The sequence below is a fragment of the Chlamydotis macqueenii genome, chromosome 3 (assembly GCF_036417535.1).
Source record: "Chlamydotis macqueenii isolate bChlMac1 chromosome 3, bChlMac1.mat, whole genome shotgun sequence".
Taxonomy (NCBI): Eukaryota; Metazoa; Chordata; class Aves; order Otidiformes; family Otididae; genus Chlamydotis; species Chlamydotis macqueenii.
In genome coordinates this window covers 123,299,227-123,325,858 of record NC_141558.1, presented here as the reverse complement: position 1 = coordinate 123,325,858, position 26,632 = coordinate 123,299,227, and the positions used below count along the sequence as shown (strand labels likewise).

The following is a 26,632-nucleotide window of genomic DNA, read 5'->3' as shown; positions in this document are numbered from 1 at the left end:
CAAACATCTTCATATAGCTTCATGTTGAGGGTAGCTATTATGTTTTTACGAATATGCAATTTTAAGGAATAAATTCATCTCGTGCTTTTCAAAGGTAATGAAAAGGCTGTGGAGTGCTGCTGTACAGTTATCAAAGCCTTACAGATAGGAGATAATGCGGCTTCCTGCGCCTTTCTGGTTCTGGGTAGTTATAAATTTGTTGACACATTATTAAGCCAATAAATGTAGTTGGTTCTTTTGCTGGTTTTTAAAAACTGTTGTCTTTTTACCTTGAGGTCCAGGTGCCAGACAAGGAAAAAGGAACTCTACCCATCTAAGGAACCACAGGCAGTAACTGAATTCCTGAATCTGCTCCCTACTACTCTAATCCACCTGAAGAACACGAGCAGCTGACATGACCAAAACTCTGCTTATAAAATTTTAATCTCCATTTAAAAATAAACACATTAAGAACAATCTCTGCCTTTTTTTTTTTTTTTAAGAAATGACAAATTGATCTGTCAAGTTTCCTTCGTAATAGCTGGAGGGTATCTCCAAGAAAGAGAGTATCATTGTTCACTGTCTTCATTGCTCAATCGCTTTTTAACGACTTCCAGAATCTGCAGTGGCTGCAAAAGTAGATTCTACCCCCTAAATCTCTCTGTCTGTGCATTAACCACTGGGCCTCTCATCCCTGCCTACACAGTTTCTATCTCTAGACCTGCGTCAATAAGGTAAGGATTATAATGCTGGCAACACCAGAGGCTGAACTGATGACTTCTGCTACTAAAAGTTTGGTTTTCCAACAGAAACACATCGACGACTTGCTTCGTCTCAAGGCTCAGTTTGTGTACTGAGAATAAGGAGGGAAATAAAAAAGAGGATTGCTTAGCAAATTACATACCTAAACTTTGTGGCTACTGACTGAAGCATGAAGCACCGGAACTTCATGACAGAAATTGTGTATTATCAAAAACTCTCTCGAAAAGGTTTCCTCATTGCTGAGAGAAATCCGTAACCTACCACTTCCCCACACACATAAAGCAACCAGATGTAATTCCTGACTTTGAGATCCGCTGTTTGCGGATGAAAGATCTCAAGAACTCTCTTTGCCTGAGGCACAAGCAGTTACAGCTAATTCATATTCAGCTAGCAAAAATTCGGCATACGCTTTCCCAGATGACCTAGTGGTTCCTGTCCTGTAACTGCTTCTAACCAGGAGTAAAACAGTTTTGATAAGGAATCCATAATCTATCCCACAGCGCTTCAGTGGGTAAGACAGGTTTATGTTTTACCAGAAATGTTTACAATGAAATGTAAACCCCTTTCATAGACATAGAAGAATGAACAAGAGAAAGACAATTTAGCTTCTGTTTTCTTTTACATGTTGTACCTCCCATATCCTCTGCAGAATGTAAGATGCAAAGGGTGGCATTCCTGGAGGTCCACCAGCAAACTCCATTAACATGGTCAGCAATTTGAAAAAAGGATTGGCTGCCTGTAATGCAGAAAAATAAAAACATCCATTTTGATCTACTTCACTTCATTCACTAACTTTTAAAAAAAGAGATTTTTTTAAAAACCCCCATATATCTACATAAAAATACATTTTGTGAACTGCTGACACGAACATTTATATTACTATTTATTTATTATTTATTTATTATTATTTAATCTGTGAATAACCCCCATATACATAGCTTAATTCTACTGTATCCACAGCTATACCTTTTATAGTTAGTGCAAGGCAACATGATCATACTAGATAGGATCAGTTTAGTAGAAGTATATAGTTACAAGGAAATAACAGTAACATTGCCTGGCACAGTCAGACATTATTCTGAACAAAGGTGGGGAGGAGAATCAAGCTGTACGGTCTTGAATTCACCAATTTATCCTGGTTTCCCTATCTCAGGGAAGCTATTTTATTTATGTATTTGCATAACACGTAAAACTGTTTTCCTTTGAAACCACCATTTCTACTCTAACATATTGGAGGGTTTTTCTGTTTGAAGTTTGCTGAGTTTCTGTTTGAAGTTTGCTGAGACTCACCCAACTTTTAGCAGTGCTTCAATAAAGTGGTTACTACTATTATTATAGGTTTTGCACCTCACCAAAAACATCTCTGGTGCACGTGTATACGTGCAAAGCAAAAAAAAGCATTAAAATGTAGCAAATGTCAGCATGACAGGAGGGAAGCAGACTCATCTGATAGTGCCCATTCTATCACACAAAGCAAAGCTGGCATGAAAATGACTTAGTACATGCTTTTCCAACCATGACCATGCCTCCTCTGCTAGACACGCCCTCAATTTTTCCTGATTATTTTTTCTTTGCTGACAGCAGTATGCAAGAACGTCCTTGTGTGAGCATAAACTTCTCCACTATGTATACATTTTTCATATGGAAACCATTTAGAACTCTCATTACTTTTGTTATTACCAGGGCAGGAGTTTATTCTGACTGAGAAATGTATTTGCATGCACAGAACTGCAAAATAGTGCCCCAAAACTTCAACAACCAGACAATAATTACATATCTCACTTATTCGAGCATACACATTTCATTGTTACCAATTTTTTTTTTTTAAATCATATAGGTGGAGAAGCTAGAAGAAGCTATGTTATTTGGCTTTGAATAAAACTTTCATCTTAAAGTGGATATCAGGTATCTGCTTTAGAAAACTTAATATACAGTACAGTTAGACTTCATTTCACGTCACAAAAACTTCCATGGATCACCTTCCATGCAAGATTTCTGTTTAGCAAAGGATTATTTAAATAATTTAAAACAGAAAAATATGAATACAAATAATTTAATATGCAGGTAGTATGTTTACATACCTCAGGAGTCAACTTTGCTATAGATGTGAAAAGCATGGACACAATCTTAAAAACAAAACAAACAAAACTCACTTAGATTTGTGCTTATTCAGTTAAAATAACAAAAATCACCCAAATACACTCGTTGGACAAGATTTTCAACAAATAGCTATAGTTTCTGATACTTACATGTTCTGCGAGTCGATTATTGTAACGACACAAACTGAAAATGAGATTGCAAGTCTGCCTGATGTTGATGCCATCACGGATATGTTGAAACAAAAAAGGAAAACCCTGCAACAAATAACAAGATACTAGTACACTGTCTACAATTACATATGCACGCTTACATTGTGCATTTTTTTGAGGCTTATACAGTCATATTTAAATGAATTACCTTTCCTCCTGTTAAGGCTGCCATGTCGTTTTGTGACAAAGTCAAATGCCTAAAATACAAAAACATCTTTATCATTTTACTTCAGAGATTATTAAGTAAGGTTAAGAAGAAATGCAAGACTGAGTGTTAGTTCATATTCTTCAATATCGCAATATACAAGAGAAAATAAAGGTATTGACATAAAACTGAACAAAAATAAATATCTTGTACTTAGACCAAATAAAAACAGAAATCCAAATGTGGGCAACTAAATGTGTTCAAGAATGTAGCCCGAGTCTTTTATTTGGTCAACGACAAAATATTTACCTTTTAAATGGTTAAAAATGAAATGGGCCCATATATAAGCTCACTGATGCTGTTAAAAAAGCACCCCTTCCCCCTCCAAACCCCTACCAACAAAAACGCAAACCCATAAAATCTCTAATTCCTTCCTGAAGTAGCTTAGATTTGATTTCACTTTGGTTTTCAGAAGCTCTTGCCTTTCTGAGCGAGACTGTTCAACCAGAAGAGCAATCAGGGCAATCATCTTTTCAAGTGCAGCAGGCCTGTATTTTTCTTCTGCTAAAGAAAGTATATCTTCCTCTTCCTCCTCTTCTTCTCCTTCTTCCTCAGAAAGTACTTCTACCTGGGGCTGAAGAAAAAAAAAAAGATAACTTCAATGCGGACATTCTGAGCCTTAATTTCGAAGAGCCTGTGAATGGTTTTGTTTATATTCTGTCCTCTCTTTTCTTTAAAAAGAGAGGACAGAATATAAACACGTGCATGAATCAAACCAGGTAAATATCTCATCACTTGACTTTCACGTCGAAGCATTGTCCTTTTGAGTAAGCTAAATTGTATTTACAAATGCAAAAGCTAGGTTGGTTAAAGATACTACATAGCTTGCTATAGTGTTCTATTTAATTAAAAAAAAAAGCAAGTAAATTTAAAAGCTTAAGTGGTACAACAGGAGCAATCAATCGTTACCATTACTAGCATGATAAGGGCAATTTTAATTGCTTCTACTCAATATCTACTTCTACAGGAAATAGAAATAGCCAAGTCAGCATTATTTTAAAAGATTATAGTCACTTAAACATTGAGAAAAACTGCGTGAGTGAAGCAATTTTAATTTAACAGCTGAAACATACCTCAAGAGACACAGCACTAATGATCACATATGTAAAATATGAAAGACTAGCTCTCGTTATACAAGATTTTCAAACTTACATTTTCAGGTCCTTTAGTTCCCATGTAGAAGTGGACCATTGTGGATATGGCTTGCAGCGAAAGCAAGAACTGGCTCTGAAATACACAGGTATTGAATTACTTGAAAATCCATCCATTCATACACATACCCAATTCCAAAAATCACAAGGCTATACTCACCTCCTCCTCTCCCATTTTGGCAAATTCGTAAAGAAAGGCGAAGTATTCTGTGAGATGTTTACTGTGAGGCTTAACACCATGCTCCATAATTGACAGGAGCGTCTTCACAAAGCGCGTTACGCAAGAGCGACTGCCGATGTCTTCCACGGGACTATCCATGTCATCCGAACTGAAAACAAAATCCAATTTAGATATTTCACACAATACAGGGAACATAAAATCATCTTGAACTAGTTCAAAAAATAAAACACCGCCCAGTTTTCTACTCTGTCCTACTACCATACTCAGATCTTTAACTCTTTCTCTTATGCCAAGTACAGCCTAGATTACAATATGGCTTAAAGTAAGGCAGCACGCGTCACTCAAAATGTTGAAAGGTTAATAAAATCAGTATTCTTAGACAGGAAAAGAATTCTTAAGAAATAATATTAGGGAATCTCCTACTTAAAATCATCTTCTCGATTTGCAAGTCAAATTTCCTGACTTTCAAGAAGGAATGCTGTTACAGCTAATTTTACTGGGGAACTAAGGGAAGGCAGTCTCCTAAACATACATACAGGATCCTGACAAGGCAGAAAACATGCACGTTCAACCTTATTCATCTGCTGCAAGTTGGATCTTATCACTGAACCAAACAAGTGACAGAGTCTTTTAAACTGAGGCTTCCAGAGAAAATGAAATTCTATCTTTTGCCATGGAAACTGTACCTTCATGTCCTGAATTTTGTTATGGCAGTATAGTTATTACAAACTGCCATTTTTGCTCTGGAAAAAAGTTAACAGGATCACAAGCTTAACTCAAGAGATGAAAGAAGAAATACTTTCTTCTTCTCATTATGTATCAAAAAGGATGAATATTTCATAATTGGAGACAAAGTGACAGTTTTCTGGATAATTAGCAGAACAAGACGGAATCCATCTTTTTTCCCCTCCTTTTGACAAAACCTGTGATCTATCTGTATTACACAGGATTAGAATCTCCTCTCCAACCTCTTTTATTGGACGTACAGATTAAAATTTGCACCTATATGCCCCTGGATGCAATTTACAATTGGATTCTCATGTATAACGAGTGAGATTCACACTTGCAGTGTATTACTGGCAGTGAAAAGAAAGACCAAACTGAAAAACTAGTCTAAGGGAATAAATGTTTCAAACAACGTATCTTTAGACATTGGCTTTTCCAACCACAACAATATTTTTAAATAAATCAGAGTACTTTGGGTAGAATAATAAAGAACTATTAAACCAGTACTATTTTAGGTTTCCAATTTTGAATAATTCATTAAACAAAAGCAGTTGCTCTAATGCATGTAATAAATAGAAGTTTTCAGGTGTTATTATTTTACCAGTCTTCCATTCCTGGCTGGAGATAAAGATGCGCATGCACCGGCCTCAGTCTCTGTATCACGTGAATACACAAACGCTGGAACATCTGCAAATAGACAAATGAACTCCACATGTTCATTCTTTTACATAAATGTCAATACGTATTTTCTAAGCAAAGAAAATTCTATCTCCAAGCACCACTTCCAGCTCTACGTGATTCAAAGTTAAAGCTGAGATTGAGATGCCCACACCGTATTTTAACAGAAGAGCCAAACCTGCTTTTTATAAACAGATCTGATGAAGGAACCCTAAAAACATGTTTTAATATCGGTGTGCACTGTACGCTACAGGAACACGACTTAAGACTGCTGCTCACAAACACTATTTTTGCTTCTATCTCTGTTTCTGGAAATGTTTAAATATTTTTGGCATATTTTTTTTTTAATTTTGCCTCTGGCTGAAAAATTTATGTGAAAATTTTAAGGACATTCCTTCCAGTAGTTTTTACCTTGTACAACATTCATCAAGGATTAGAGCTTTGCCTAAGATCTTCATAGAGTTTTCCCATGAAATATATTCCTTTAATGAGGCACTGCATATAGAACTATGTAGGGTTTTATATTAAAATATTACTTTAATAATCAGAAAATTGAAGGACTCAGGTGAGATAAAGTAACTGCTAAAGGTTTTTACCTAAACAACTTGCAAAGAGTGAAACTATTAATAATAATTGTATTTGTGAATATCCAAATGCTACTAATACAGTGAGTTTTTTCAATTTTAAATATTTTCATTAAAGGATATTAACCAAACTGGCATAATATTATAAAATTAAATCTACCAACAAAAAACAAATGCAGAGGTTTAGAATGTACTAAGGTTTTGGTTTTTTTTTTTTTGGTTGTTTTCTGAATGTGTATATTGACTCATTACTGCTGAGTCAATTAAGAAAAAGCTTTTCCTGTGTAAAGTGTTCAAAATTTTAAAGATCATGAGGGAGTGGTAGAAACCTTAATTTGCATCTATTGTGACGTTTTGTGATCCTAACTGCACAACTACGGCACTATATTAACATTGACGGGATGGAAAAGAATAAGACAATTACAAGTACTAATAACAACTTCCAGAATCATTTTATGTGTCACAATAGTTGTCCATTTCTGTTCATGGGTCAAACAGTCGCCTGACCCATAAAGGAACTTTTTTTTCTTACCTGTCTCACAATCTGATTGGGACACTTTATTAGAATCTGCATTGGCCACCAATCATCATCAGCCATACGATCCAAAAACCACTGCAGAAGATACATACTTTGTTAGTTTTGTTCCAAACTTGTTCTAGTCCAATCTTCTTTTTGCATGATACTAAAGTCTGAAGAGAAATTGATGTTACTATTATTAAGGAATAAGCAAGTTTTAATCCAAGGGAAATCTAAATGTCTTCTGTGCATGAGAAGAAATGAACAAAGATCAATAGCGGTAAACATCAATATAAATTTCTATCCAGTATCTTCTTATCCCTGGGCTCTGCAGGCCATTATTCAGTTATCTAGGAGGACACACTTATCCTGAAAAGTTTTGTCACCAAAATAAAAAACGCTTACAATGAAGCATAAGTTGAAGCATCTTGTAGAATAGGGATAGGCTTAAACAAGAACGTAATTCCTGAATTAGATCCCTTTTGCATTTCAACACCTGGAAAAGTCTTACCAACTTCAGAGACAGAAAAGGTACAAAAATAACAGAATGATTCACTCCAAGTTAGACTCAGCAAATAATTCAGCCGAGTATTCTAACTCCGTGAACTTTGGTTTAGTCACAAGGAAAGACTGTAAAGAATCAAAGTTGTTCTTCCTTTTCTTGTACCCAAGTATTCTTTACTGTATTAAATGTTTTCACTCATTGTAAGCATCTTACCACAAAACTGTATCACAGTTATGCGATATTACGTAATAATCATAACAACTTACTATTATAACATAATAATAATATTACAAATGAATGTCATTCATTTCTACTGAATACGGTCTAATGCGGGATACAGTAGGTACTGGGGTCCTTGTACATTCAAACTATCACAGAAAGTCTATCACAAACTTTTCTTTAGTATCTCAAAATTGTTTTCCCTGACACCACAGTGAATTCTTTGTCTATGGTTTCTCAGACCCTCTCCACTTTGTCCCAGACTCCCTTCAGGCAGCATCCTGAAAAATTTTATATAAAAAAACCCCATTCCTCCATTTTTTTTTCTTCTCCTTCTAGGAGTTTTCAGTCTTTCTACACATAGGGTTCAAGATTCACAGCTTCACAAGGAAGGCACTGTCTGAATTTGTTTTCAGCTAAGTCTGACATTAGCTGCCCTTATCCCCTTTCTAAGCTGCTCCATTGCACTGCAGCCTTTTAGCTCTGACCTCTTCCTTTGGATTCACCTCCTTAAACATTAATCTATCTTTCCATTTCTCTTGGGCAATTTCATTTAAGCACCTCTTAATTGCACAAATTCATATGTAATAATCAAATAAAGAGGTTGTGACACTGTGTGTCTTCTAGTCTAGTGACAAAATGATTTTGGCCTGTGGTCTCACCATAGGTTTCTGAAAACAAAAGTCAAGTCATTCACCAGAATCTGCAGTATTCACAGAGGAAGAATTTTATCTCACAGTGCACAAAAATATGCCAAATACAGTAGTTCATAGTCCAAAATATTCCAGGGATACGAACCTCCAGGAAAGTTAAACAATATATAGAAAGTTGGTTTGTACTTTGCTGAGTTCCTAAGTCACTTACTTCACAAGCTGCCTGACTGTTATTAAATTGTTTTGTTAACAGTTCAATCCACTGAAGCATTGTAGGCTGTAAAAAGAAATACAGAAAAAACTATAACTTAAAATAATGAATTGCAATTTAATCTTTAAACATTTCTACATGGTCAGTTAGAACACCAAATCTTAAGAATATAGTTACAAAGACTAAACACCTTATAAACTAATAAAATGTTGCATCTACGTAAAAATAACAGTACAAACATTGAAACTAACCCAAGCCAGATATAATGTGTAGTAGCTATCCATGTGACTCTGGCCAACTGTAATCGCAATCGTATTCTTACTCATCCCAGACAATCTAGAATTAGTAGCATTATGTCACCAGAGATGAGAAAGAAGCAAAATCTGACTACGAGTAAGGATGCTTCAGATCAAATAGAACTTTCTTGTTGTGCTAGTATTTATAACTCAAAAATTCACGAGCACAACTGTTGCTCAATGGTAAACAATTCCCTCTGCATCAGACTTTCACAAGTGCTTGTTAAGATCTGAATCACCCAGGAACTTTCAAATGAAAAGAACACAAGATCTCTTCTTCCCAACGCTTTGCTAACGCAAAGGAAGCTAAAACCAGAACTAATTTTTTCCACTGTACAGTGCTTACTATAAATGTACTCAATGACACTCTTTAAACATTAACTTGGTATCATCTATGGTACTCACTGCATCTCAAAATCACACTTCTAAAATCAAAAAGTACAGACATACATACTTTTCACTATATTCATGCAGCTACTCAATGAGGATTTACAAGTAAATAGAATACCTTTTCCTTTGAATGAATAAATGTCTCTAGTACAAAGGAAGTGCTTAACTGGAAAAAAAAAATATCGCACCATTAATCATAAAATGCTTGAATTAAAATGTCAACAAGGTAAAATTTAAAATAAGCATGATATACTTTTGAAGTACTTACCTTTGCCGTCATCAGGGAAACTGCTTTTGGATCTGGTAGCGTGCTTGGGATGCTACTACACAACTGCCACATAAACCTAGAGTCAGTAATTTTATTTGTTAATTAAAATAAATAATGAAAATCTGCAAGAAGAAAAGAAGCATTAATATTACATTTTTTAAGAAAAACTTACCCAAAATATGTATGCTCAAAAATGTTCTTGTCTTGAAGAAACTGCATGTTATCATGCCATATCCACTGAAGAAAAAATGCTAACATCAGATACAAGAAAGCCGTTTATTTCACTACATAAGCATGATTTTAAGAATACTTAAATGCTTGCCATGGCTAAGAGAACAAAATTTTTTCTTACGAAAAATTATTTCTAGAAACATTTTCTTTATTTTAAAGGCCTGGCTTAAAGCTGTTTTATTCATACTGTAGTGAATATTAGTTTCACGGGCGGTATGACTGCAGAACAGAGCTCAGAACCTTCTCCTCTTTCTGTGATCTCATTTTTACAACTTTATTACTCACATTTTAAGGCTGAAATTTTGAGAACTGGTCCAACAGGTTGAAGAACCACACTTTAAGACCATATTTTGATGTTTGCAATAGAGTAATACTCTCTAAACAAGTAGTATCAGACTTTTCAGCAGCCCAGTTAGGTATGTCTAAAGGCTGAAGTTCTGACCCAAAGCCTGATGAACCCTGTGAACTTTTGATAAATTCTTAAAGAGTAAGATTTGACTCTTCATTGTTAACCAGAAAAGGATTTCATGCAAGGTCCCCCTGCTCCTCTCTCCAAAACAATGGTTTTGACCAAATGTGTTTGTAGCATTTTTCACAGAAAAATAGTTTTGAAGTTTAACTCTGATAAAATCTGTTATTATTTTCAAGACTGAGAGGGATAAAAAGCACAATCTGATTTGCTGGCTAAGGATGAAGAGTCTTTTTAAATCCGGAACCTAACACATGACAGATAAGAAAGCAATACTTCTGGCTAGAGGGAGCAGGGAAACTGGCTTTTCGGGTGATTTGGAAGAAAAATGTCTTACAAATCCCATATTGGGGCTGTTTCTAGCACACTGACATCCCTAGTGAAATACTCTGCTCCTGTGCACTGTCTTCTATAACCAGCCAGGTCTCTTAAGAGCAGCCATCACTGAGGGGAACAGGTCGATGTAGCTGTTGCTGGTTTTTCTTTTTCCTACCCCTTTTACTCACACTTGGGCTACTCTGTGACTACAGGGAGGGAGGAATCCTTTTCGGACTGATGCGCCCCATCGTAAGCACAACTAGTCACAATCTTACATTGCTTTCACTTAGTATTTCACTGCCCTCTAAAAAAAGCGCACACAAACAGCTGGAACTATTCTCTTATTCTGTCCCCCCTCAGAGCAGTAAATTGTTGAGGAACTGAAGGATGAAAAGGATGGTGGTTCACAAAAACACTTCCAGTAATATTGCAACCATTCAGAAAACGCTGATAAGCACTCGCAAAAACCAAACAAACAGTGCTCTACCATTTTTTACAAATATGAAGCAGAATGATTCAGATAGCTGAATTAAAAAATACAGGACAGAATGAGAAAATATGTAAAATGTACAGAGTGGAAATCTTATTTTACTTCCTATTATACAACATTCTCCTAAGGAAGACAGTTAAATGAAAGGATTGTCATCTTATCAATTTAAATTATATTTGCTTTCCTATGTTTATTCAGATTCCTGATTTGTTTAGGATTTCCTGCAGTATTTTAAAATTGGTGTTAAAACAAATCAACTTGTACCTCCAGCAATTCTGACGAAACATCAAATTTGTAGTCTTTGCCATTTTCCTCCTCTGGTTCCATCCGTTTATAAAACAGCATGTAAGCACTGTGCGTCTTGAAGAAAAAAAAATCTGTATAATTTTTGCTTTGAGAGATAAATCATGACAGTAGAAATATAGTAATATATCAAGTGTTTGGAAGAGAAATACCTTTTCAAAGGAGAAGTCCATAAATTTATCAGTTACAGAATCATAAGTTTTTGTCTGTCAAAAAGAAAGTAAAACCATTAATTACAAGCTTTTTTAACGGCCTGGTTATCGACAGTTTGAGAGAAATGTGCAAACAAACTATTTTAGGACATTTACAGAGAGGCTGCTGACAATTTATTTACTGCTCAAAGTAGTTGTCCTTTTTTTCTTCTACAGTGGCCTATTCTGGTTCTTCTGAGCTTCTATGCAATATTGTGACCTGGATCTCATGCAATTTCCTGTCTCACCCATCTCACTGACACCTCTTCTTTTCAGGCACCTAAAGGTATTTTATCCATCTGCCGAACAAAATGTTTTTGTTTGTTTGTTTGTTTTATTCCTGCATCTTCCCGTTACCATACGAGAGGATTTTTCTTATTCACAGGACTGTTTTAGTAAGATACTGCTTTATTAATAGTGTGCTTTATATAATGATACATAATCATAAAAAATGATCAATTCAAGCATAACCTGAGAATGTGAGTGTCATTCAACAGTTATTTGTATTAATATTGTGTAAAAATATTCAGACTTAGGTCAAAGGGTGGTAGGCGGATTCAAAAGAAAAGGTTGATACTGTATTTTAAACCCCTGCGCTACTGAAAGCAAATAAACATCAACTTAAGAAATTTTATCTTCTTACAATAAAAGGAACAAGCAAAACTATTCAAGCCCATAGATCCATTAGCTTGAAAGTCACTTACTAATATCAGAGCTCAAACTTGCCTGCTGTACAACACCATAGCTATACACAGGTCTGACAAGTTTTTAGTTCAGTTCTGTCACCAATGAAAAACAATCTGACCATGAGAGGTTCACAGACCAGAATCTGGAAATTACTGACACAAGGCATAGACAAAGATAAAAATCCCTGTTTTTCCAGAACTGGCATAAGCTTGAAGCAATTATTCCTCAGTCAAGAGTCTTAGCAACAAAGCCATCCAAGTGAAGGATTCCTAAATTAGTTGCATACTCACTTTTTAACAAGTAAATAAATAATACAATGATAAAAAACAGATATAGTAAAAAAAATACCTCTTCTTTTGAGAGAGACTTCACCAATTCATTTTGCTTCATTAGCAATACCTACGCTGTACTTCTGACATTTGTGTTTTAAAGCTCCATAAAAATATCTGGATTCATATTCACAAATTAAATAATATGACAGTTGGCACAAGAGAAATTAAGACCTTTCTCCTTTATTGGCTTCCCTTCTATTTACAGAAAGCGTAGAAAAACTAGTGAGTCTGCATGACCAGTTTGGAAGTGTTCACTGCCAGGTCTTTCATCCCCCAAAGGAGGGGCACATCCTTTGAAGAGTTCGATAGTGAAAGAACAGCTATCTACATGAACATAAGAAAAGTATCGCCTGTACAACCAAGATGTCAAAAGTTTAATGAAACCCAGCTACCACTTCTCACTGTTTCATATATATTCACAACAGATGGCAGACCAAAGGTGGAATCCTTCACTAAAGTCTTTAGAACAGATACTGTAATAGTTGAACATGACAAAAAAAGTAATAACTTACGGTCATTTCTCCACCAAAACATTCTGAAGCAAGCTGGGCAGAATCAAACGGTTTCACTTCAGCATCATTGAAAAGATACCTGTAAAACAGTAAGCTTTTGAAACAGCTGCTGTTTGTCTCTTAAAACAATTCTTCAGATTTAAGTATTCCTATTAATTTCTAATATCTTGAATCACAGCAAGCTAAGAACTCATCCCAAAAGTGATGACCTTTCAATAAGATCAGGAAGTCGACATCTCAACAGCTCGTTTTTACTTTTAATCAACAGACACGTTACTTTCCCCATTTTCCAGCCTGACTTTGGTACAGATAGGGTTTTAATGCAGCTTAGAAGACTTGCCTTTTCCATTTCAATTTGAATGAAATGGAAATTAAAATTTTAAAAAGGACAGCCATTCCACATAATCGTAGAAGTCAAACTGGAAGGGGACAGAAAAAAGTGACACACTTCAACAGATTCCCTTTGGAGCGGGGATTGGGCCACTGGTCAGAACCATTTTAAGAAGGCTCCAGCTAGCCATTCTAGAGAACAGAAATAGAGGAAATCTTGTCTCCTATTCCAGGGTCTCAGCTGAAAATCCGACATATGACATCCAGAATGACTGGGACCGAGAGTTCCCTGTTTTCTTGTGTCACCTAGAAAGGACTCTCCCTTATTTCCATGTCTGTGTCTCATCCCTTTTCCCAGGGTACCTCCCTGAACTTTTTCTACCTCTTCACAGCCTCCATATGTCCAACGTACAGAGAAGTTTCCAAATTAGAACTGGGATGTTATAGGTTAAAAGAAACTTTTAAAAAGAAAATACTATATAGCATTTATTCATCTTTCTATCACTTATGTCTAAGAAGATCCTGTCTCTTTCTTTAATCTTTGAGACGAAAGGACACAAAAATAAATACTGTCAAATATTCCACTATGTCACTGCAAATTGCATCTAGGAGGAGCTGGCCAGTAGGAAAAGATCACCAGCTAGATAAACTAAAATACGAAATGTGAAACAAATTCCACATATAAAAAGCACAGCAAGAACACATTTATATAACCTAGGTATTGTAACACCATTTCTGCCACACAGGATGCAATGAGTTTAAAGCAAATAAAAAAATTCATATTGTTGTTTCACTGAAAATAGACAAAAAGAAAAGGATCGAATTCCACGATCATAAACTTCGCTGTGTACTCAGTTAAAGGTAACAACCAGACTTAAAGAAGGACAATCTATTAAATCCTACCATTCATTTGTATAGATAAAATAGTCATTGTTATTCATGCCAAGAAATAAGCGTTGGCTGCAATGTGAAGCCAGCATGGCATTCTCCTGCTGCCCCTGTATCCAAGGAACTCCACAATTATCACAGCTACAACAAACTTGTATGCTAATAAATAATTACACTCACACCTACCAAATTCTAACATTTTGGGCTTTTGAGGGGAACCTAGAGCGCACATCTCCTATATAACTGACAAAGTCAACAAGTATTAGTTATTTAAGCGTAAGGAACTAGAACATTTTGTTTTGCTTAACTCACCATTTGTTGTTTTTGTAAGCATGAGGATTGACTATATCTCTGATAAAACTGTAGTAATGTCCACCATCTGCTGTTCCTGTATGAACCGTTACACCTATCAGATCATATTCGTAACTTTCTGTTTCTTTCAAATATTCACCATCTTCCTTAAAACCTGAAGTAATTTAATACAATATTTAATCAGTTATTTCCTAAACACTTAACTTCTATATTACACATTTCCTGCAGCTGCACTGAAATTCTTTTCTTTTCAGCAGTCCACAACGGTGACAGCCAGAAACTCCATATGCAGGACAAGCAGCACAGATCCCAACTCTTGTGAAACCACTTATAAGGGGTTTGTTGTTTTTTTTTTTTTTTTTTTTGCAAAGCATCACAACCGAAGAGATCAGGACTAATAACTGAGTTATTCCAAGTTAGCACATCTTATTTATAATGGCAGTTAGTCAGCCATTTGCTCAAATTCAAGTATTACCCTGCAAAATCAAAACAGGCCAGTGACAAGCTGTATGTAACTGTTTGTAATTTCTCTAATACATTAAAACCAAATTTAAAGGTAATTCAAATTGAACAGTATATAAAAAGAAAAATAATCAGGTCGTTTTCTCACACACAAAAAAATATGGGACTTTGGGAATCCAGGTTGATTAAAACTTACAGTCGATTTTATGTTCTTAAAAATAAAAGCACAAATTGTTAGCATATGTTATGTATACAGAAAGTGGTACACAGATGACAGAGACAAAGTCAGTTGAATTCATTTTGAGGCATACCTTCTTTTCTGTCATTTTTTCCCATGAGGAAATCTTCAGTGTAAGGTGTCATATCCAAACGTAAAGGGAATGAAAAATGCGTATTGACTTTCTCCTTCATCATGGTTACCATATTAAATGTATATCTCATTGTGTTGAAGCTTAAGATACGAGGTAGTTTCTTAAAACACGCCCTGAAGGATTAAAAATAATCATGATTTACGAAAGCTTGGTGGGTTGAATTGTATTGTCACAAAGATTTTCAACACATTTATTGCAAACATAAAACTGGAAATCTGTTGCTAAGTCACATGAACATAAAATTCAGCTATCGTAATGCCCTAGAGCAGAGCAGTCTAACTGGCAGCAGAAAGGCCAAATTTAGCCTACTAAATTCTATTTAGTCTATCATCGTGCCTTGGAAGAAGTATCAGATTTACTCAAATGGCACCAACGACAGTTTTCTAAAATGATAATGTAAAACGAGTCATGAACGAATTTAACATTGCAAATCCCCTCATTAGACGGAGTTATTATCTTGGAACAGACAAGTTTCAATGCAGAATATACTACCTATTAAATCTCATAAACCTCACAACTACTTTAAAGTAAAATCTTTCACCCATGTGATTTTAACAGCTACAAAACCAACTATGAGGTTTTTCATCTCTAAAAAATAAATTTGTTAGTGGCAATATAAAGACAATATAGAATTTTTATTTAGCTTTCTCTTCATTAGCAGATGTTTTGAAATATGGAAACATTTTTAGAACTACCAATTTTAATTAAGACATTTAGGGTTATGTATGAAACCTAAGCAATTATCCTGCATAATGAATAACACAAGTACCAAACAACCTTTGAAAGAATTTGACCTTTTTAAAAACAGGAGAAGCAACAGATTTCAAAAGGTACTACTTTGTACAAATTTCTTTTTATTTCTATTTAAAAAAAGATAATGAATATTTTACTGTCTAGGTGATCTTTTGCTAAGATACCTGATATTCTTTGTTTTGTAAATTTAATTTCTTAGTTATGTACTCATTTGCATCTGCACTGGCGCACACAGTAGCAAATCCAATGAAAGCACAGTCCTGCTTCACCTAAAGGATTACTCTTATTCCCATAGTAACTTCAGGAATTTACTAAAAAGAAACATTAGGAATGTTAATTTCTTCTTAATCATACCTTTTTTCAGCCCGCACTTTCTTCCCACAATGAGAACATGTATACATGTTGTCACCTTCCAAGGTATCTTTAATAGTTACTTCATCAAGAGATTCCTACATATAACGAACAACAAAAAAAGGAAGGAGCTTATGTTTACTCTAGATATTTCTATCTTGTGCTTGCACGGCCTTCTTTACAAACCCCTCTCTTTCAATCTTACAGTAGGTTTAATAAACATTTCCAGAAGTTACAGAAGCAAAGGTGGTCAAAGGTATCAAAAAGTTTGCAAAAAGAGCATGCACCTGAACCAAGGCAAGAGCTTGACAGGGAAACCAGTTCCTAATCCAAATACAAAATTAAGGAATCAATTCATAAATACTGTGCTCAATATTCCAAGCTGTCCCTAAGAATTCAAGTGCTTTAAGTACAAATTCCAAGTGTCAAGATTAAGAGTTGTTTAAAAAAACCTCATAAACCTGAAATTACTTGGGTGTAAGTTTTAAATTACCTTAATAAACAATAGAACATGTATATATAAAATCTTTTGACACTTACAATTCTCTCAGATAAACACAGCCATAGCATTTTTAAAACACAGAAGGGGGAAACGGATTACTGACTGTAAAACAGTCTTTTGTCAGCTCCAAATGGCACTAGGTGGAACCATGTTGCACTGAAAAAATGAAACAATTCGACCAAACTACCTAGCAATATCAGCCTAGAAATACAGCCAAACTGGAGTACAGACACAGAAAGTATCAACGCATTCAACAGCGTATGGTGCAGTCTCTTACACTTGACTGCACTCATTTATAATTGTGATCTATGCTACACATCTCAGCCCGGCATTACTTACATAAATATTCTTCATATCTGCCACCTGGCATCTTACTGTGTAGAACTCTTCGGCAGTCTGACTTACGTGCTCACAGTCCTGAGTCACGGCAATGAAAGAGAAAAGCAATGAAATAACTGGTTTTGAGAAATTTAAAAAAAAAAATATTTAAAAAGACAAGGGATAGGGAAAGAATACTTACCAAAGAAACAACATTGTTTGTGATAACACCTCCAAATAAACTTTTCACTGTATTTTTCTGTGAATGAATTGATAAATTCTGTCAAGAAAATTTGAGCAAATCCATAGGTTTTCAAGCTCCCTTCTGCTCCCTCTTAATAACTCACCAGTTCTGGAGACATTTCTTCTATTTTTGTTATTAGGTCAGTGAAGAATTCAGTCATATCCTTCTGCTCTCCAGTGTTTAGCGGCTGCTTATCCATGGTATAGGTTTTACAGAAAGGCCTTGGATTGTACGCCTTACATTCACTTTCCTTTAGGTAAAAAAAAAAAAAAATTAAAAAAACAAAATCAAGCAACAGAACTCAACAGATAACCTCATATTTTTAAGTTACACTATATATAACAAATGTCTGTTTAAAAAAGGAGATGCTTTTACACACAGTATCTCCATATGCCTATTAGGCAATAAAGTTGTATAAGTTCTGAAATGCTTCTGATGAAATGTAAAGCAGTTTTTAACAGATTATCATTATTATGATAATTATTTAAATAGCCATTTAAAATATTATTAAATAATATTTAATAAATACTAAATAAAACAACTCATTAAATCAAAATAACTTGGCTGAAGCTGTGATAGATCCAGCTGCAGCGTATCTGTTCAGATACAAGATACAACACGAGGAACATCAGCCTGTATTTACGTGTTTCTGGACATGACTGACAAATTTGACAAGTACTTAAATCTCATTCAGACTTCTCCATTGTATAAAACTGTGTATCCTAGTTCTCAACTGCACGTGTTCAGTCAGAGACAAGAATTTGCAGCATAAAGGAATTCTTTAGAATCCATCTCCCCATTCCACTGCTTTGCACACTGGGAATGCAGAACTTATTTACAGCAGAAGGAACTTTGTTCTTGTAAACAACCATGTATAGACTGTTTTCTTTTAAGGATGTGTGGCAAGACAGTTTTTCCCTTAAATATTACCTTTTTTAGAAAAGTCTTTCTTCAAGGTTTTAATAATGGTAAGTCTTCATATGATTTTATGTTCCTATATTATTTTATACTTATGTAAATACCTAGATTTTTTTTTTTTTCCTACAATTCATGGCAGGCACTACATGCCTAAATTCCTTTCCTCTATTTGTCTTCAGAGCGGTTCGGAATTTCTTTCACAAAAGGCAGTGCCAAGAACCGGAACTCTCAGCTCTCCTCAGTTTTCTTTTTTCATTCTTTCAGAAATGTTTCACTCTTTCAATAACAGTGAACACCTGTGAACTGCCCATTTTTATTTGGTTCTGGAATTCTGAAACTGTTAGTTGCTTCTTAATGCTTTGTTTCAACAGATTAACCTTTAAAACACTGAAGTGAGGAAAATGCATTGAACAAGAACAATTTATTTTATTTTATCACTGGGGAAATTGGCAAACAAGTTGTTTGACGGTTAATCGAAGAATCAAGCTCAGAGCGCTTTACATCAAGGCCCATGTGAGACAGGATGAATGACAATGGTGCTAGATACTCATGGCAGAGTGTTTGTCAAAAAGAAAAAATTATTCATTAGGATCTTGGCATGGTGCTTAGATATAGAATCAGAACATCCTAACAGGGCAGCCAGTGTTTGGTGCTGACAGGAGTCCGTTCCTAAGGCCCCGATGGTGGTATCTTCAGTGGGACCTGAAGAGACTCCTCAAATTACCATTTTGCTAAATTCTTATAACCCAGCTGGTAACAGTCCTATGTGACCTCCCTAGCACCTGTGTAATTCATTACTACTGATTCACCTTAACTGCATACAAAGTATCTCTTAAATATCTTAAATCTATATAAAGACTGTCCTATGCTGTCATTTCCATAGGAACAGTTTCTGCCAACCATTTATAGAATCCTAGAATCATAGAATGGTTAGGGTTGGAAGGGACCTTCAAAGGTCATCTAGTCCAACCCCCCTGCAAGGAGCAGGGACATCCCCAGCTAGAACAGGTTGCTCAGAGCCTCATCCAGCCTGGCCTTGAACGCTTCCAGGCCTCCACCACCTTTCTGGGCAACCTGTTCCAGTGTTCTATAACCCGCATCGTAAAAAATTTTTTCCTAATTTCTAATCTAAATCTACCCCCCTCTATTTTAAAACCATTACCTCTCGTCCTATCGCAACAGGCCCTACTAAACAGCCTCTCCCCATCTTTCTTGTAGGCCCCCTTGAGGTACTGGAAGACTGCTATCAGGTCTCCCCGGAGCCTCCTCTTCTGCAGGCTGAACAGCCCCAACTCTCTCAGCCTGTCCTCATAAGAGAGGTGCTCCAGCCCTTTTATTGTCTTCGTGGCCCTCCTCTGGACCTTCTCCAACTGGTCCATGTCCTTCTTGTGCTGGGGGCTCCAGAACTGGACACAGAACTCCAGGTGGGGTCTCACCAGGGCAGAGTAGAGGGGGAGAATCACCTCCCTCGACCTGCTGGCCACGCTCCTCTTGATGCAGCCCAGGATGCGGTTGGCCTTCTGGGCCGCAAGGGCGCATTGCCGGCTCATGCTGAGCTTCTCATCCACCATCACTCCCAAGTCCTTCTCCTCAGGGCTGCTCTCAACCCATTCCCCGCCCAGCCTGTATTTGTGCCTGGGATTGCCACGACCCAGGTGCAGGACCTTGCACTTGGCCTGGTTGAACTTCATGAGGCTGGCACAGGCCCACCTCTCCAGCCTGTCAAGGTCCCTCTGGATGGCATCCCTCCCTTCCAGCGAGTCGACGGCACCACACAGCTTGGTGTCATCGGTGAACTTGCTGAGGGTGCACTCTATCCCACTGTCCATGTTGCCGACAAAGATGTTGAACAGGGCCGGGCCCAGCACACACCCCTGAGGGACGCCACTCGTGACCGGACTCCACATGGACATTGAGCCGTTAACCACCACTCTCCGAGTGCGGCCATCCAGCCAACTCCTTATCCACCGAGTGGTCCATCCATCAAACCCATGTCTCTCTAGTTTAGAGAGAAGGATGTCATGCGGGACAGTGTCAAAAGCTTTGCACAAGTCCAGGTAGATAATGTCAGTTGCTCGTCCCGTGTCCACCGATGCCGTCACCCCGTCATAGAAGGCCAAAAAAAGTCAAGCTGGAAATTGGACTAGACACAGCAGAGGCAATACTAGAACTGCCACAAATTCCCACCTGGAGTGCTCCTGTAACAATCAGTCAAATACTTCACTGGGAAGGTACTGCCAAGTACCCAGTTTCAAACTGGTCCATTGTCTTAAGCCGCCCCATTATCGCATCCAAGGAGATGCCTGGCCAGGGAGCTCCTGGACCACTCTCAGATTTAGCAATGTAAGCGCACAGTGTCCACACAGAGCACAACCCTGATACCCAGCTACACGATGACCGTAACTTGATTTTTCTACTTGTAATTCCCTCATAACTGAAGTCCCATACTGATGGTAAACACTCCGTGTTCACCTGAGCATTAATGTGCTTGGGGTAAAATGCTGAAATAAATAAAGGACACTCAGACTGCGGCACCTGAGCCTGACGTTCCCATCTCTTCACTTCACAAACATTTTTTAAGAACACAATAGACAATCACTCACGTTTGAGAGCTGGTGTTTGCTCATTATAGTTGGTGCCCAGTATTAAACTCTGTCTTAGATTAGGATTTACACCACCTCTTTATAAAAACTATTATGCCAATGTTTGCTGAACTGATTTGCTGAATAACAGCTTTAAAGTGGGTAAAAACCATTTCAGATGAGACACTAATTTAAAAAACTTACACACGATGGACTTAAGCTACCAAGAATTTACATATAGAATGGTAACTACATTTTTCTTGTCTCCCCACCCCCCCCCCCCCCCCCAAAAAATAGGGCACTTTATAAAATATCCTCTTTCGTACCTACCATTAAGTACGTAAACATTTTCTGGAGTTCTAGTAGAGTGGTCTTGTGTTTCATATCTTCTGAATACTAAAAGAAATTCATAAAAGAAGACTTTATCTTTTTCCTTAGAACTTTACAAAATCAGCTCTTAAAAAGATGAAACAATCATCTTTTCAAATGAAGAAAACCAACCAGTTTATTATGGACAATTAATAAAAATGATTGTGTACGCGAACAAAAAAAAATACTATTTTACACTTACATATAAAGCACCACCTACTCATTTTTTGGCATGTCAGCATTAAACCTAAGTCAAATAGTAACTCTTCTAAAAATTTACTGCAGCTGGGAGCTTTTGAGAAGGTATTACAAAAAAAAATCATAGTAATTTTGGAATAATCTTATTCAATTCATAGATGTTGAGGGAGTTTTCATAAACCCTCTATATAACGCATTTCATGGGCAGACCAGCAGCTTCCTTCTTTTTTTTTATAATTTATAAATGACTAATTCTAGATGAAGTTAAGTGACAACTATCAATAACTTAATGATAACAAAAAATGATGAGGTTACTGTCACTTAGGGTGTTCCACACATGTGCCCTGTTGATGTCAGGGACCAAAACGAAGCACTCTCTTTTACAATAAATAGCGAGAAGGAATACTATTATATTTCTGCAAGTTAACCGACCTATAATAATTTACAAGACTTGCTGTACTTCTAGTAGCATGAGATACGTGCTCTAGGACTTTATACACATTCAAGAACGACATTTATTCAAACAAAATGACAAATTAGGAGTAAAGAAACAACAGACAATTCACATAAACCCAAACTTGAATAAATCTAGTTGACAGCAACAGGAATATGAGTAAGAGAGCTCCCATTGAGAATGAGTTTTATTACCATCTCACTTTAAGAACATACTGCATTTCAAATATTTATTTTAAATAAAATCTCTTAACTTTAGACATCAGCAAATGAATTTAACTGAACAAAAAGCAAACCAAAGTCCTGAAGAAGTACTCTTTATCGAGAGAAAAGTCTTAGAAGTAAGCCTATACTTTATCAGCATTTGCACCAATTCTAAATTTAAACTTCTGCCAAAATCCACACAAGGAACGTAAGATGCCAAAGCATACCTTTGCAGTAAAGATTGCTTGTCTGGCTTCTGGAATCATGTACAGTTGCTGGATAGTGGATGCCAAGTAACACGTTGCTCCAAGATTAGTCAGACCCACAAATCTACATTCAGCGCGAACATCATCGTGTGGCCAGTAGTCCCACTTGTAAGGTGCATGGGAAGCTGGAAAAAATACAAATCATATATGTAGAAAAAAATAAATTCAAAATACAATTTAATAAGACACAAAGAGTATTAAAAGCTTTATGTTTACATTAATAAAATGCACCCTGTTTATACATTCTACATTTACAGACATGAGCCAGAGCTTACCTGCTCTTTAACAAAATGCACTATAGGAACATCAGAAAAATCACTTGACGCAGCAGCGAGCCTTTCTAGATGCCACACTACTTTGGGCTGCAATTTGCTGTGCTCTCCAAAGCACTATTCATGGCAAGCGTCACCTCTCAAACTTGTTCTAGTGGTAGTATTACACACTGTAATAACCTTCCAGCTTTTACCTTTAAAGTTTGGTAAAACTACATGATGTTTTCATCATCAAGACCATCCATAAGTTCTACACACTGGCTGCTACGCATTTTTTATAAATAAGAGGTTTTTATAACACAAGCCAATCATAGCTCTTCTCAACACTTGCACTGCCTAAACCACTGAGAACATACTTATAATTGGTAACACACAACATTTACAAGCTCCCAAGAGTCCACCAGTCATTCCTCGAACACAAAAATTACTCATGATTTCTACTACCCATTCCCACGCACCTCTGTGTCACGCTGAACGAAAGCAAAGCAGAGTCTCCGCACCCAGAGAATCAAGCTAGGGAGCCTTCCTTTCACAAAGCAAACCATGTATTTGGTACCAGATAACTACACACGAAGCAAGATCTTTTCAGAAAAGACGTTGGTTTCAGAATGCCATCGACTATAATGGATGCTAGGCTAGCAAAAGATCTTTTTGACCAGTACAGAAGATGGATAGGTGCTTATCAGAGATAAGACACAAAAGTGCAGTGAAATAAAGTGGTTGGCTATACACAAACTTGAACAGACTTGCAAATAGCTTTTATAGGAAGAGAAGGAATGTTTTTTACTGCATTTCAAAGCCGTATATACCAAAGAAATCTGCAATCTAGAAGAAAAATAGGGGTAAGCAAGAAGCGAATTGCCTAGAGAATCAGATTGGAGAGACATCTTATTTTTCTGCCAGTTTTCTATTCCTCTATATTTCATAGCAAATGTAGCAATCTATTTCTTATGCAGCACGGCACTAGACAAGTTAGGCAAGTCTGACAGACTCTATTTAATAAGCCTTGTTCTGATACGGCTGCCAAGAAATGGGAAGAATGGGAAAGTTCTCATCTGCCAGTCAAGGAGACGGTAACCAGACTAGACAAACCATTTGTAAGTGATTAGTACTGCTTCTAGACACTGACAGGCTCCTCTTTCTAGCATCCCACGCAGGAGAATGCAATGGGGAATTTAATCATTTAAGCTGCAGAGGCAACTAGATGACACAAGCACTAAATTACAGAGGAACTAATCCAGTGTCCAAAGAAATTCACTGCAGCCTATCTTCCTTGGTATGCAAGAAGTCTGACACAAAAACTTGCAATGCGTCTAGCTTTGCTATTCATCCCCAAGGATATCATTCTCCAAAAAGGCAGAGCATTCTACAAATAATTCAGCACCTCTATTGAAGGATATGTTCAGATACACAGAAAAAAAGCAAGAGAGTGGTCTGGGTTTATCTTAAAATCCACAAACGCTTCATAAGTTGAAGATTTAAATTCTAAATCCTTAATTATTTTGTCAAAGATTAAAGGCTCATTAAGGGTTTTTCTCAATTCACACTACCAGCTATAAATTCAGGAAACTATCTGGCATCCTCTAAACAGATCCTCACATCTTCAGAGACCAGACCCACAGAATGCTCTGTTGCAAAACAAATAATTGCTGTAATCTTCATTTTGGCACTGGCATCAAACAACTATTAGGCCTGCAGCTTCCAGTAGGGAAGGAAAGAGTTTTAATTCTCCTGTTTCAACAAATCTCAGCAGCGTGACCTCATGTTACCTGGTTACAGTGGGCTGATCGGCCAGTTGAAACAAAGCTCTCCTCCACGTTTAACCTCCTAAAGAAAGCAATTAGCATGGCAGAACACCACAAAATTCCCTCCCCTAACTGAAATCTTTAAATTGCAACATCTTAATTCACCCTTTTTGATGCAAGGACTCAGCATCTACCACTCTGCTTATGAATTCAACTGAACTTCATCAGCATTTGCACTAAATTTAAATTTCTAAATTTAAAGCATCTATCACTCTGCTCATCAAGTTGTAACTACAAAGAACTCAAACAACTTCTTGACACTTCATTAGAAAAGTCGAGGGTGTCTTCCTCTTACTTCAATTGGACAAAGTGCTTTCAGAAATTTGACAAAAAATTTCTCAGGAAGACCTTGTTTTCTCCACCCTGGGATTTTTAAGCAACCATCTTCATTTTGATAATAAAGGCTTTCCTTCTTCCATGTGGATCCTAACTAGAAAGGTAAATTTGAGCCTCATTTATGTCTCTGTTTTATTCCTCGCTATTGTTACAGAAACAATGTATTTGTCTTTTTGCCTTTTCTCAGCAAAAGATAGGGAAACTTATAACCAAACTTGCAATATTCACATTCTAATTTAAGCAAAATAGAACTGACTTTCTTCCTGTTCAGATGACCATGCATTTCTCTGTATTTCACCTTCTGATCATGCTTCTGCTCCAAACATAGCATCAGACACTATCTTAAACTTCGCGGAAAGCAAAGCAGCTGGTCTTGTTTCCCTCCTTTGAACTGAATGATTTCTCAGTCTTGGTCTTTAAAGAAAACAAAACTCCAAAACACTGCAAGGAATTTTATGAAAACAGAGGGTATCTAAATCCCCTCTCCAGTAAGATCAGTCTGCACTAATTGTTAGCCCTCCAGAGGAGAAAAGTCAGCTGACATCAGCTCCTTAGCAGTTCAATTCCTACGGTATCACTTGCTGAAAATGTGTGAAGGCATCCCTATGCCGTCAGTTAAAAACACTGCCGCTGCAGGTACAACTTTACTACAACTACTCTACGTTATTCACACTAGTGTAAGTCTGAAGAACAGTATACACTTGTACATTTTAATATGTCTGCCACAATAGTGTCTTAGTAACACCATTTTTAATTAAAATGTTACCCCCCCCAAGGGAAATATACTACATATCCTTTAATAAGATGTTTTCTTTTTGAAAATTTTACTTGATTTTGCTGCACTAAATGAAAGCCATCTCTTAAGGGCATCCTGGCTTCAACCAGTCAGGCGTGTGAGGAAAAAAAATGGTAGAATAGCAGAGAGAGCTACTGGCGAGACAAGACGACAACAACTGTACAAGTGAAAGGAATGAAAATTTATCCATTGAACAACAAAACGAAAGCATTAAAATCAAAGACAGGATAGACATTTATATTTTCCTTAATGTTTTTGCTAAGAAGAATGGAGAGACAAGCCTAAGACGACGATTTTTAAAACCAAATAAGATTGCAGAGATAAACAAAGTGGGAAAATCCAGTTCCGACAATCTTTAGATTGCATCAATGGAATAATAAGACTTTAAACAAACAAGGTATTGAAGTCCTGTGTCAGCTGCACATCAGAAAGAGACAACAGCACTCTGCCAGTTGTAACAAAATTAACATTCATGAAATGGAGACATACTGAATATGGAAGCAGGAGCACAGAGCAGATGGCTCTGGAGAAATCATGAAGGAACCAACAATCCAGAGAAGAGTATTTGGAAGAAAGTAACAACTGTGGTAAATGTTATGGAAAACTTCAGCACCTGGGAATTACTGGGATTTAGAGTGAGAAAAATACTAACTGTAAAAAATGAATGACTGCAGCTGGAGAGATGCAACCTCAGCAGCAGAAGACAGACTCACAGCAAACAAAAGTACCTGATAT

The 26,632-nt window shown here is 36.6% G+C and overlaps 1 protein-coding gene across 3 annotated transcripts in view; it reads right to left on the bottom strand.

Moving 5' to 3' along the window:
* Positions 1–26,632, bottom strand: part of USP34 (ubiquitin specific peptidase 34) — a 135,092-nt gene that overhangs the window by 15,605 nt on the left and 92,855 nt on the right. For all 3 annotated transcript variants that reach the window (XM_086744019.1, XM_086744018.1, XM_086744020.1), the window contains 24 exons: positions 22,650–22,813; positions 21,529–21,594; positions 17,802–17,948; positions 17,657–17,713; positions 17,476–17,553; positions 16,638–16,732; positions 15,471–15,643; positions 14,698–14,851; positions 13,168–13,246; positions 11,598–11,651; positions 11,407–11,502; positions 9,807–9,871; positions 9,635–9,710; positions 9,485–9,532; positions 8,681–8,746; positions 7,108–7,188; positions 5,915–6,000; positions 4,567–4,735; positions 4,408–4,482; positions 3,678–3,829; positions 3,199–3,247; positions 2,991–3,095; positions 2,823–2,867; positions 1,373–1,477 (listed from right to left, as the gene is read on the bottom strand). In XM_086744019.1, the coding sequence (XP_086600145.1) occupies positions 1,373–1,477; positions 2,823–2,867; positions 2,991–3,095; positions 3,199–3,247; positions 3,678–3,829; positions 4,408–4,482; positions 4,567–4,735; positions 5,915–6,000; positions 7,108–7,188; positions 8,681–8,746; positions 9,485–9,532; positions 9,635–9,710; positions 9,807–9,871; positions 11,407–11,502; positions 11,598–11,651; positions 13,168–13,246; positions 14,698–14,851; positions 15,471–15,643; positions 16,638–16,732; positions 17,476–17,553; positions 17,657–17,713; positions 17,802–17,948; positions 21,529–21,594; positions 22,650–22,813 (2,285 nt within the window). The remainder of the gene's footprint in view (positions 1–1,372; positions 1,478–2,822; positions 2,868–2,990; positions 3,096–3,198; positions 3,248–3,677; positions 3,830–4,407; positions 4,483–4,566; positions 4,736–5,914; positions 6,001–7,107; positions 7,189–8,680; positions 8,747–9,484; positions 9,533–9,634; positions 9,711–9,806; positions 9,872–11,406; positions 11,503–11,597; positions 11,652–13,167; positions 13,247–14,697; positions 14,852–15,470; positions 15,644–16,637; positions 16,733–17,475; positions 17,554–17,656; positions 17,714–17,801; positions 17,949–21,528; positions 21,595–22,649; positions 22,814–26,632) is intronic.